The sequence below is a fragment of the Lithobates pipiens genome, unplaced genomic scaffold (genome assembly GCF_037356315.1).
Source record: "Lithobates pipiens isolate NorthernLeopardFrog02 unplaced genomic scaffold, aLitPip1_a1.2 Scaffold_13, whole genome shotgun sequence".
NCBI lineage: Eukaryota > Metazoa > Chordata > Amphibia > Anura > Ranidae > Lithobates > Lithobates pipiens.
In genome coordinates, this window is record NW_027507718.1 from 32,181,757 (window position 1) to 32,195,179 (window position 13,423).

The 13,423-nt window shown below is 46.0% G+C and overlaps 1 protein-coding gene across 1 annotated transcript in view; it reads right to left on the reverse strand.

The window, feature by feature from the left end:
- The window catches only part of CFAP95 (cilia and flagella associated protein 95), a 70,175-nt gene extending 58,705 nt beyond the window's left edge, over positions 1-11,470 (reverse strand). The window contains exon 1 of the mRNA XM_077474960.1: positions 11,116-11,470. Coding sequence (XP_077331086.1) covers positions 11,116-11,231 — 116 coding nt within the window. The 5' untranslated portion in view covers positions 11,232-11,470. The remainder of the gene's footprint in view (positions 1-11,115) is intronic.
- Between the last annotated feature and the right edge of the window lie 1,953 nt (positions 11,471-13,423).

Sequence of the window (13,423 nt, forward strand, 5' to 3'; positions counted from 1 at the left end):
CAGACCTCGACAGACCCATTGAAGCAGATGAAGTTATGGCGGCGATAGCACAATTGAAACTGGGGAAAGCGCCGGGCCCGGATGGCTACTCCCCGCTGTACTATAAGACCTTTGGTCCCCTTTTGACCCCACACTTCCTCGCAGCATACAACACTGCAGGTTGAGGGAGGGATCTTGCCAAAAGACACACTTAGAGCTCATATCGCTGTGATTCCGAAGGAGGGGGAGGACTACCTGCTATGCCAAAATTATAGGCCGATCGCTTTCTTAAACGTTGATCTAAAGATCTTCGCCAAAATATTGGCCATGCGACTGATAAGACACATACCCCACCTCATCCATTTGACCAGGTTGGATTTGTCCCACTGAGGGAAGCCAGGGACAATACGACCAAAGAGCTAAATCGAATTTATGCCACCCGGAGTCACCGAACCCCCCTCATGCTCCTCTCCACGACGCAGAAAAATCGCTTGACAGGGTGGACTGGACGTTCCTGTCAGAGACGCTGTGCTTTATAGGCCTGGGGGAAAGAATGCTACACTGGGCCCAGGCTATATACTCTCACCCCTCTACTCAGGTGAAGGTCAATGGCCATCTTTCAAACGCATTTGAGATCACTAACGGTACACGCCAGGGATTCCCTTTGTCACCTCTCATCTTTATATTGACCCTGGAGCCTTTTTTAAGGACCATTAGGAATAATCCAGACATTACAGGCCTCCACTTGAATAGAACTCTCTCACCCAAAATTGTTGCCTTCGCAGATGATCTTCTATTCTTTCTGTCGAACCCCCTGATTTAGATCCCAAACATGCTTGCAGAGTTGAAGACCTATGAGAGGCCATCGGGGTTCTGAGTCAACTACCAGAAATAAAAGGCATTGAACATATCCCTGCCGACCTCCACCTTAAAACTACTGCAGCAGGACTTCCCCTTCAAATGGGCCTCAGATCATATCAAGTACCTGGGGATCCGCCTCCCCAGAAAACTGGAAGATGTCTTCTCTCTGAACTTTCCACCGTTACTGTCCACAATTAAGAACGACCTGCGGTCTTGGCAGGGCGGCATGTTTTCGTGGCTTGGAAGATGCAACATAGTAAAAATGAACGTACTCCCTCGCCTTCTATACCAGTTACTGGCGCTTCCTATTAAGATCCCAACCTCTTTTTTCAAAGTGGTGAATCGAGCCCTAGTCGAATTCCTCTGGGCACAGAAGCCACCTCGGTTGGCACAATCTATTCTCCGACTCCCCAAACTCAGGGGTGGCATGGCGTTTCCGGACATCAGCCTATATCACATGGCTTGCCACCTAACCAGGGTCCTGGACTGGTGTCGTCATAGGACATTAAAGCAGTGGGTGGAGGTGGAACAAGTTCTGGCGGGGATACCGCTTGACTCCCTCCCCTGGTGTCAGGGAAATATCACCCAGCGGATCGTGGACCATCCCACAGTGGGGGAAACTAGTAGATTGGCCCTGAAGGCTTTTTGGGACTTTTTGTTAGCGCCACTACCATTGCCACTCCTACCCATTGTGGGGAATCCAGCATTCACGGCCGGTCTGCATGACCCCAGATTTTATGACCTAAGAACAGCGGGAAGGTCACAGGCGCGTGACTACATCTCGGGGGGAAGCTGGCTGACGGGACAACAAATTATGAATGATACAGGCCTGGCGGGATTATCATTCTGGCATCGTGGCTCCAACCATAACCCACCTCATAAACCGATCATTCCATGAAGGGATTGTTCCCAGCATCCTCAAACAAGGCATCGTCAAACCTCTACTCAAGAAACCAAACCTGGACCCTCAGGATCCAAACAACCGTAGGCCGATTACAAGCCTCAACACCATTTCTAAGATCATAGAGAAAGCTGTAGTACATCAGCTACAACTTCACTTGGATACTCACAAACTCCTGGACCCGCTGCAATCAGGCTTCCGCCCGGGTCATGGAACAGAAACAGCTCTCCTCAAGATTTGGGATGACGCCCTCGAAGCAGCAGATGACGGAGAGCCATGTCTCCTCGTACTGCTAGACCTAAGTGCAGCGTTTGATACAGTAGATCACAATACTCTACTCGTCCGCCTCACAGAAGTAGCCGGAGTCCAAGACATAGATCTCCAATGGTTTGCGTCCTTCCTAGGAAATCGGTCACAGACAGTGAAACTAGGAGAATTCCTCTCCGAAACTCGGGCAGTCACCTGCGGAGTCCCTGAAGGCTCTCCGTTGTCACCCGTTCTCTTCAACATTTACATTCGCCCACTCCTTCAAATCATCAGATGCTCAGATCTCTGCTTCCACTCTTACGCTGACGACACGCAACTTTATTTCCGGATCAATGGGAAAAAAGATCACCAACAACAACTTGAAAACTGCCTCAAATCAATAGAGGACTGGATGACCACCAACTCCCTCCAGCTGAACCAATCAAAGACAGAGCTTCTTATCTTACACCCAAATCATAAGCCCGCAACCAAATCCTCCTGGTCTCCACCAACCGTCTTTGGGCAGACTATCTCCCCAAAGACCAAAGCGAAGAGTCTCGGGGTTATTTTAGACGCACAAATGTCAATGGATGCGCAAATAGGATCTGTAGTCAGTCGATCTCACCATCTGCTGCGCATGCTTCGCAGACTCATCCCTTTTATCCCAAAGAATGACAAAGCAGTGGTAGTTGGAACAATCATTAATTCACGACTGGACTACGCAAACTCGCTTTACATAGGATTACCACAATATCAACTTGCGCGATTACAACTGATCCAAAACACGGCGGCAAGGCTGATAACAGGAAAAAAACCCTGGGAATCCATTTCTCCTTCACTGAGGAGCTTACATTGGCTAACCGTAAAAAATCGGATCACGTTCAAGACCCTTTGCCTCACCCACAAATGCGTGCATAGAGAAGCTCCGCAATACCTAATGGAGAAAATAAATCATTACACACCAAACCGCAGTCTTCGATCAGCCAACAAAAACCTCCTCCTCGTGCCCAAAGCCCGGTATAAATCCAAGGGTGATCGGAGATTCGCTGTCCAAGGGCCTCGGCTATGGAATGCTCTACCAATCAATATCCGCCTGGAAGAAAATCACCTGGCTTTTAGGAAAAAACTCAAGACCTTCCTCTTTTAGCAGATGATCAAAGCTCGCCACAGCGCCTAGAGGCGATTCAGTTCGCATTGTGCGCTATACAAGTATTTCATTCATTCATTCATTCAAAGTCCAAATGTCACACTTTCTACAATCGTTACCTCCCCCGTCGTTGTTTCAGAGACCGCTCACTGATTTTGAACGGCTGTGCCTGGACCAGTCTACTCTATCTCATGCGGTCTCTTTGACTTACCAAATGCTAATAACACCACCAGATGACAGCAGGCCCCCATATTTTACAAGATGGGAAGAGTTGGGGATGAAGATGACCGAGGAACAGGTGGCCAGAATCTTCCTGTTCACCTACAAAACCTCGATAAGTGCCAAACAACAGGAAGCGGGGTTCAAGGTGCTCACTCGGTGGTATCACACCCCGGTGAAGATCCACAAAATGTTTCCCGAATGCTCGAATCTGTGCTGGAAATGTGGAGAGGAGGCTCCCTCCTCCACATCTTCTGGTCATGTCATCCCACAGTGGGGGAAACTAGTAGACTGGCCCTGAAGGCTTTTCGGGACTTTTTGTTAGCGTCACTACCGTCGCCACTCCTACCCATGGTGGGGAATCCAGCATTCACGCCCGGTCTCCATGACCCCAGATTTTATGACCTAAGAACAACGGGAAGGTCACAGGTGCATGACTACATCTGGGGGGAAGCTGGCTGACGGGACAACAAATTATGAACGATACAGGCCTGGCGGGATTATCATTCTGGCAGAAAGTCCAACTATCACACTTTCTACAATCCTTACCTCCCCCATCGTTGTTTCAGAGACCGAATGCTCAAATCTGTGCTGGAAATGTGGAGAGGAGATCAGCTCCCTCCTCCACATCTTCTGGTCATGTCGCCTTATACAACCCTACTGGTCTGAGGTTCATAGAATCATTCAAAAGTTTACCGATAGAGAGATACCAAAGGACCCGGCTTTCTTCCTTCTCCACCATCACAACATTCCCAGTGGGATATACAGGAAATCCGTCCTCCCTCTTTTGGTCACAGCTGCCAGAAGATGCATCCCACTCTACTGGAAACAGGAACAGCCACCCCCAATTGCCACATGGCTTAAAAAGGTGGCGGATATTAGTTGGAAGACTTGGTAGCTACTGATAAAGGTCTGAGAAATACACCAAAAAATGGTTTTACTGGCACAAATTCAAATACTCTGAGGAATATAACAGGCTAGCTCTCAACACCTCGTGAGAAGGCTTATTTTGGACAGCCACATGCGCCTGCTTGCCTTGTGAGATGACTGATTCTTTCTTCCTCCCCTCCCCCCTTTTTTGTATTCATTCTCCCTTTCTCTTCCTTCTCTCCGTTCGCTCTGCTGTGTTCCCGCCTTCCTTTCTCTCTTTCTGTTCCTTTTGGGCTTTTCTGGAGTGAAAAAAAAAAAATGTGCTCTATCCGCAGCAATAAGAAACTAAGGGGGGAGATGTGACGCATGGGGGGGAGAGATTCCAAGATCCACTTGTTGGATTTCTCGGAACACAAGCAAGGTGAACTCTGTTAGGATGACTAGAGATACTGCAATGTTCTGAAATTGTCCTGCTCCCAATGTATGGAACTTTTTATTTTCTTTCTATATATATCATACTGTGTGTCTGTCTCCTTCTGCAAAATAAAGTATTGGAAAAAAAAAAAGTAACAATATATATCAAACTATAAAATCTGTTATGTGAAGTAGACAACCCATAACTGTAAGAAGACAAGGCTCTATGTTTTTCTATGTTTTTCAAAGTACACCCCAGAACCCTTTGTAAGTTCCTGTTGATCCTATCAGCAGAACTATTGTACAGTATCTTACAAAAGTGAGTACACCCCTCACATTTTTCGCAATAGCAGGAGATTTTGACCAGTTCTCTTTCCATAGTTCAGATATCTCCGCAGCAGGTCCAGTGGGATTTGCACAAAAACGTTGTGTGTCTTTTGGTTCGCTTCAGGCCCGAATTCAGACCAAAATTCAGGCGGAAATCTGACCTAAAATGGTGAATGAGGACGCATCGGACCCCTGCTGTGAGTCGCACGTGGATCATATGTGAACCCAGCCTTAAGGGTACTGTGTAGGCATATGTTCTCTATACATTGCAAATCATCACTTTTTTTTTCCAATCCCACTTGAATCCAATCAAATCATCATGATAATACTATACCATTGATGGCGAAACTTGGCACCCCATATGTTTTGGAACTACATTTCCAATGATGCTCATGCACTCTGCAGTCAGGGCCGGTGCTACCACTAGGCAAACTAGGCAGCCGACTAGGGCACACTGCTGCCTAGGGGCGTCTGGCCGCTGGTTTCTCTCCACGTCTGCATGCTCTGCAGGCTGCAGCATGTAACTAACTCAGTCCTACCGGTAGTGTAATTATAGGTGCAGCGCAGCACTGGAGCCATTGCTAGAGGAAGCAGAGCCGATGCTTCCTGTATAGTGGCGCCTTCTGTCACATGGGCAGGGCAAAGGGGTGGAGTCAGGTGTGGAGCTAATGGGGCGGCAAAATGAGGTTTCGCCTAAGGTGTCAAAAATCCTTGCACCAGTCCTGTCTGCAGTGCAGTTGAGCATCATGGGAAATGTAGTTCCAAAACATCTGGGGTGCCAAGGTTCGCCATCACTGTACTATACCATGACCTGGAACCATTAACATACAGTGCCTTGCGAAAGTATTCGGCCCCCTTGAACTTTTCAACCTTTTGCCACATTTCAGGCTTCAAACACAAAGATATAAAATTTAAATTTTTTGTGAAGAATCACCAACAAGTGGGACACAATTGTGAAGTGGAACGAAATCTATTGGATAAATTTAAACTTTTTTAGCAAATAAAAAACTGAAAAGTGGTGTGTGCAAAATTATTCGGCCCCTTTACTTTCAGTGCAGCAAACTCACTCCAGAAGTTCAGCGATGATCTCTGAATGATCCAATGTTGTCCTAAATGACTGATGGTGATAAATAGAATCCACCTGTGTGTAATAAAGTCTCTGTATAAATGCACCTGCTCTGTGATAGTCTCAGGGTTCTGTTGAAAGCGCAGAGAGCATCAAGAAGACCAAGGAACACACCAGGCAGGTCCGTAATACTGTTGTGGAGAAGTTTAAAGCCGGATTTGGATACAAAAAGATTTCCCAAGCTTTAACCATCCCAAGGAGCACTGTGCAAGCGATCATTTTGAAATGGAAGGAGTATCAGACCACTGCAAATCTACCAAGACCTGGCCGTCCCTCTAAACTTTCAGCTCAGACAAGGAGAAGACTGATCAGAGATGCAGCCAAGAGGCCCATGATCACTCTGGATGAACTGCAGAGAACTACAGCTGAGGTGGGAGAGTCTGTCCATAGGACAACAATCAGTCGTACACTGCACAAATCTGGCCTATATGGAAGAGTGGCAAGAAGAAAGCCATTTCTCAAAGATATCCATAAAAAGTCTCGTCTAAAGTTTGCCACAAGCCACCTGGGAGACACACCAAACATGTGGAAGAAGGTGCTCTGGTCAGATGAAACCAAAATCAAACTTTTTACCCACAATGCAAAACGATATGTTTAGCGTAAAAGCAACACAGCTCATCACCCTCATTACACCATCCCCACTGTCAAACATGGTGGTGGCAGCATCATGGTTTGGGCCTGCTTTTCTTCAGCAGGGACAGGGAAGATGGTTAAAATTGAGGGGAAGATGGATGCAGCCAAATACAGGACCATTCTGGATGAAAACCTGTTGGAGTCTGCAAAAGACCTGAAACTGGGACAGAGATTTATCTTCCAACAAGACAATGATCCCAAACATACAGCAAAATCTACAAAGGAATGGTTCACAAATAAACGTATCCAGGTGTTAGAATGGCCAAGTCAAAGTCCAGACCTGAATCCAATCGAGAATCTGTGGAAAGAGCTGAAAACTGCTGTTCACAAACGCTCTCCATCCAACCTCACTGAGCTCGAGCTGTTTTGCAAGGAAGAATGGGCAAGAATTTCAGTCTCTCGATGTGCAAAACTAATAGAGACTTACCCCAAGCGACTTGCAGCTGTAATCGCAGAAAAAGGTGGCTCTACAAAGTATTAACGCAAGGGGGCCAAATAATTTTGCACGCCCAGCTTTTCATTTTTTTATTAGTTAAAAAAGTTTCAAAAATCCAATAGATTTCGTTCCACTTCACAATTGTGTCCCACTTGTTGGTGATTCTTCACAAAAAATAAAAATTGTATATCTTTATGTTTGAAGCCTGAAATGTGGCAAAAGGTTGAAAAGTTCAAGGGGGCCGAATACTTTCGCAAGGCACTGTACCTCTCAACATTTTGACATGGGAATGAGGGACACCTACTAACAAACATATGTAGGCATAGGACATGCCCCCTGCCACACCCCCTTAAAGGAGAATTAACCCAAAAAAGGTTAATTAAATCCACAAGCATAGCTCCCAACTGTCCCTGATTTCGAGGGACTGTCCCTGATTTGGAGCAATGTCCCTCTTTCCAACTCATGTGTCCCTCATTTCGGTCTGATCTATATAGTTGTATATAAAATGTACTTTTTATCTTTCAAAAAGTGTTCCCCAGTGCTAAACCTTTCATCCAATTTCTAAATTGCTCCATTTGTACACTTTAAACGCCAATTTAGAGGTATAGTAGTGATAAAAAAAGCCTGTATGGATTTAATTAACCTTTTGTGGTTAATTCTCCTTTAACCACTTGCTTACTGGGCACTTAAACCCCCCTCAGTCCCAGACCAATTTTCAGCTTTCAGCGCTGATGCACTTTGAATGACAATTGCGCGGGCATACAACACTGTACCCAAATGAAATTTTTATCATTTTTTTCCCACAAATAGAGCTTTCTTTTGGTGGTATTTAAAGTGGGATTCCACCCTAAAGTGGAACCTCCGCTGATCGGAACCCTCCCCCCCTCCGGTGTCACAATTGACACCTTTCAGGGGGGAGGGGGGTGGAGATACCTGTCAAAGACAGGTATTTACACCCACTTCCGGGCATAGACTCCCGTGGGAGTCTACGCCATTTCCTGCCCTGCCGCGCTGTCTGCTGGGACACACACGGGTCCCAGTGACAGTGCGGAGATTTCCTATTGCGCTGCGCGACTCGCACATGCGCAGTAGGGAACCGGGAAGTGAAGCCTATTCGCTTCACTTCCCGATTCCCTCACCTAGAATGGTGGCGGCAGCAGCCGAGAGCCGAGCAATCGATCGGCCTCAGCTGCCGGCATCGCTGGAACCCGGGACAGGTGAGTGTCCATTTATTAAAAGTCAGCAGCTGTAGTATTTATAGCTGCTGGCTTTTAATATTTATTTTTTTGGTGGAATCCCTCTTTAATTACAGCTCAGGCCGCGTACACACGCGGGGACTGTTCGCCCAACTTTGTCCGTCAAACAGTTTCAGCAAACAGTCCGCTCAAAATTAGCATGGACGGACATGGCCACACACGACGAACGAACAGTTTGCTGAAACCGTGCGCGATGACGTGAACGGCACGTACGACGGGACGAAAAATACGACGTCCTATACACTGCATTACAACTTTCGGCGTGTAAATCCTTTCTGAGCATGCGCGGAACTTAGTTTGACGAACAAGCCTACACACGAGGGGACTGTTCGCTGAAACAAAGTTTCAGCGGACAGTTTTTCGGAAATTCCGAAAAACCTTGTTCAGCGGACTGTTCGCTGAAACTGTCCGCTGAAAGCCCACACACGGGCGGACTGTCCGCCGAAACACTGTTCAGCGGACAAAGTTGGGCGAACAGTCCCCGCGTGTGTACGCGGCCTCAGAGTTTTATTTTTTGCTAAACAAACAAAAAAAGATGCAAAAAAAAAAAAAAATCATGTTTAATAGTTTGTTATAAAATTTTGCAAATGGGTCATTTTTCTCCTTCATTGAAGTGCGCTGATGAGGCGGCACTGATAGGCTGCACTGGTGGGCACTGATGGGCTGCATTGGTAGGCACTGATAGGCTGCACTGGTGGGCACTGATAGGCATAGTTAAGGCGGCACTAATAGGCACAGATAAGGCGGCACCGATGGGCACAGATAAGGCGGCACTGATGGGCAAAGATGGGCACAGATAAGATGGCACGGATGGGTGGCACAGATGGGTGGCACGGATGGGTGGCACTGATAGGCACTGATAGGTACCACTGATAGATGGGACTGATGGGCACTGATAGGTGGCACTGATAGGTGGCTCTGATAGGTGGCACTGCTGGGCACTGATGGGCGGCACTGCTGGGCACTGGTAGATGACACTGATGGACACGGATATGTGGCACTGGGGTGCAGCACTTTTGTTGAGGCAGATTGTGGGCACTGCTGGGTGGCACTGTGGGCACTGCTGGGTGGCACTGCTGGGTGGCACTGTGGGCACTGCTGGGTGGCACTGACGGGGGACACTTACTTTTTATTAATGTGGCACTGGCAGGGGGCAGGTGGGCACTGGCAGGGGGCAGGTGGGCACTAGCAGGGCTGGCCGTGATCGGGACTAATGTCCCGGTCATGGCTGCCGGTGATCGGCTTTTTTTTTTTCTCCTCGCGCTGTCAGCGCGAGGAGGAATAATAGCCGATTACCGGCTCCGTTATATCACATGATCAGCTGTCATTGGCTGACAGCTGATCACGTGATAAGGGGTCGGGATCGACCCATTGCACGGGGGGCACAGGCCGCTCGTGCACGGGACTACGTCTATTGACGTCGTCCCGGAAAAGGAGATCCGCGCTGTAGCCGTCATTCGGTTATAGCGCGGGTCTCAAGTGGTTAAAGGGGTGTGCCAGGGGGCGTGTCCTATGCCCACATATGTTTGCAAGTAGGTGTCCCTCATTCCCATCTCAAAATGTTTGGAAGTATGCACAAATGCTTTTTTTACCACTACTATTCCTTTATATTGGCTTTTAAGATGTACAAATGCAGCAATTAAGAATTTGGATGAAAGGTTTAGAACTGGGAAACACTTTTTGAAAGATAAAAAGTGCATTTTATATACAACTATGTAGATGAGACCAACATGAGGAGGAATGAGGGACAGTCCCTCGAAAATCAGGGACACTCCTTCGAAATCAGGGACCATCCCTCGAAATCAGGGACAGTCCCTCGAAATCAGGGACAGTTCCTTTGAAATCAGGGACATTTCCTTTGAAATCAGGGAAAGTCCCTCAAAATCAGGGACAGTCCTTCGAAATCAGGGACAGTTCCTTTGAAATCAGGGACAGTTCCTTTGAAATCAGGGACATTTCCTTTGAAATCAGGGAAAGTCCCTCGAAATCAGGGACATTTCCTTTGAAATCAGGGAAAGTCCCTCGAAATCAGGGACATTTCCTCGAAATCAAGGACATTTCCTTTGAAATCAAGGACATTTCCTTTGAAATCAGGGACATTTCCTTTGAAATCAGGGACAGTTCCTCAAAATCAGGGACAGTCCCTCGAAAGCAGAACAAAAATATTACAGCGCACATATGCAAAACTGACATTTACCTCCAGCGAGGCTTTTTTTTTTAAAACACCTAGACATTTTCCAAAAGATATTATAAAAAAATATGGGGATTTGGTCACACCATATTGCTATATGGTGCTTAAACCCACTTACTGCGACAAAATACCCCATGATTAGTGGGTCCTATGCTATCCATAGATTGGGAGATCTTGCTTCTCTGAACCATGGGAGCTATACTCCTCTGTAGGGATGAGCTCAGGCATGTTCGCATGGAACACGTCCAGGAAGTCGGCGCAGCGCTGCGATAATCATAGGCAGTGAGACATTTCCCGATCTCTGCAGCTGCACATCGGGACAATGTCTCACTGCCTGTGATTAGCTCAGCGCTGCACCGACTTCCTGGACGTGTTCCATGCGAACACGCCTGAGCTCATCCCTACTCCTCTATATGGGAGAACACGAGGTCTCCCCCTCGAAATCAGGGACAGTTGGGAGCTATGCATTAACCCTTCAGATCCAGTCATCCCAGGAGGTTTACTCTTACCAGCCAGACACCATGGTGTGCTTGTCATAGTGCATGTGCTTTGAACGCAGGTACAGCGAGCCTTTCTTCTCCAGCATCTCCCCCCTGATTGCACTGTTCATCATATACATGGCCATGGCTGTCCACAAACTTGTCAGCAGCTCCACAGGTATGCCGGGGACAGGACCCTGCACACACGTGTTCTTCCGCACTGCTTCCTCCTACACAGAGCACTGTAGAACGCTCTGTAGAACGGCTAAAAGCACAGCGAACTCCGACAGCAAGAAAAGCGAGTTGGTGAACCCGATTGTTTCGTTTTCGGGGGGGGAAAGAGAAGCAGAATCACGGGCACTTTTCTAGTCGCCATGGTGACAGAGACGCTAAGCAGGATGTGTGCTCGGATCCCTCCGCCGCCAGTGCTGGAGATGTAGTCCCTGCACAGTGAGTGGGGATGGATTCATGTTGTCACATGGATGGTTGGCGAGTGATTCATCATTATCGATTTCACTGACAATTACCATGAAGCCTTGTAAAGACAACATTATTATCAACAGAACAGCAAGTGTGCATTGAATGCAGCATGGAGGAGTGACCCACACCGTGCACTATGCAGTAGGAGCACACAATATATACTATGTATATATTATACCATGTCATAGGACACATCCCATCTGGAAGAGGGAATTGCACAATACCATTGTCACCATTTCTGAGAAATGCATTTTTTTTTGTTTGTTTTTTGTTTTTTATGCATACATTTATTTTCTGTAGTAAAACTAGCATTATGTACTTGGGTCATACTATATTTTACACTTATTTGCAGGATTTATTTTTTAGAGATGAATGCATCATATTTAGTACCGCCTTCCTGCCCAGGCGCACTTTGAATGACAATTGCACGGTCATACAATGCTGTACACATATGACATTTTTTATAATTTTTTTCACACAATTCCAGTTTTCTTTTGGTGTTTTATTAGGTAGATCGGCCAAGGATAAGTAGAAACGCTATCTACTTTAGCAAAACATATCGACAAATACGTTTTTGTACAGTAGATATTGGTCTGATCACATTATTTTTCTGAAGAAGATTGTTATATCTTTTTTAACAAATGTATTTAATAAAATTTGTTGTTTTATATTATACATGAAATTGTTTTTTCATTTTTTTAAGCCCGTTTCACACTAGTGCGGGGCCAGACATTGCATGTGATTCGCACCACATTGCTGTTCACATCACATGCGATGTCTGTGTAATGCGATTTCAGCCATACAAACTGTATGGTTGGTGCAGGACCCTTTTTGGGTCTGCACTGGAATCAATCGCATGGGTGTTTACACTTGCGATCCGATTCCTGCAACATTTTGCAGTTCGCACTGCGATCTGCAAACAGATCTGGGGGTGTTGTTAACTTTACATTGACACCCACAGCGGTTCGCAGATCTCACTGAGAACCACTGTGCAGTTCGGGTGCAATGCAGGAACCCGCACTGGATTTGCAGAGCTCTCGCATTGCATTAGTGTGAACTGGGCCTTAAAGTCCTCTGTTCCATTTTCCAAGTCTTTTTTTTTGGTGATATTTAACCACTTAACCACTGGGCACTTAAACACCCTTAATAACCAGACCAATTTTCAGCTTTCGGTGCTCTCGCATTTTGAATGACAATTACTCAGTCATGCAACACTGGACCTATATGAAATTTTTGTCCTTTTTTTCACACAAATAGAGCTTTCTTTTGGTGGTATTTAATCACCACTGGGTTTTTTATTTTTTGTGCTATAAAAGAAAAAATACCGAAAATTCTGTAAAAAAAAGAATTTTTCTTTGTTTCTGTTAGAAAATTTAGCAGATTAGTAATTTTTTCTTCATAAATTTTGGCCAAAATTTATACCACTACATATCTTTGGTAAAAATAAGTACAAATTGGTGGATATTATTTGGTCTTTGTGAAAGTTATAGAGTCCACAAGCTATGGTGCCAATATCTGAAAATTGATCACACCTGAAGTACTGACGGCCTGTTTCAATTCTTGAGACCCTAACATGCCAGAAAAGTACAAATACCCCCCAAATGACCCCTTTTTGGAAAGAAGACATTCCAAGGTATTTAGTAAGAGGCATGATGAGTTTTTTGAAGTTGTCATTTTTTCCCACAATTCTTTGCAACATCAAGATTCTTTTTACTTTTTTTTTCACAAAATTGTCATATTATCAGGTTATTTCTCACACACAGCATATGCATACCACAAATTACACCCCAAAACACATTCTGCTATTACTCCAGAGTACGGCGATACCACATGTGTGAGACTTTTACACAGTGTGGCC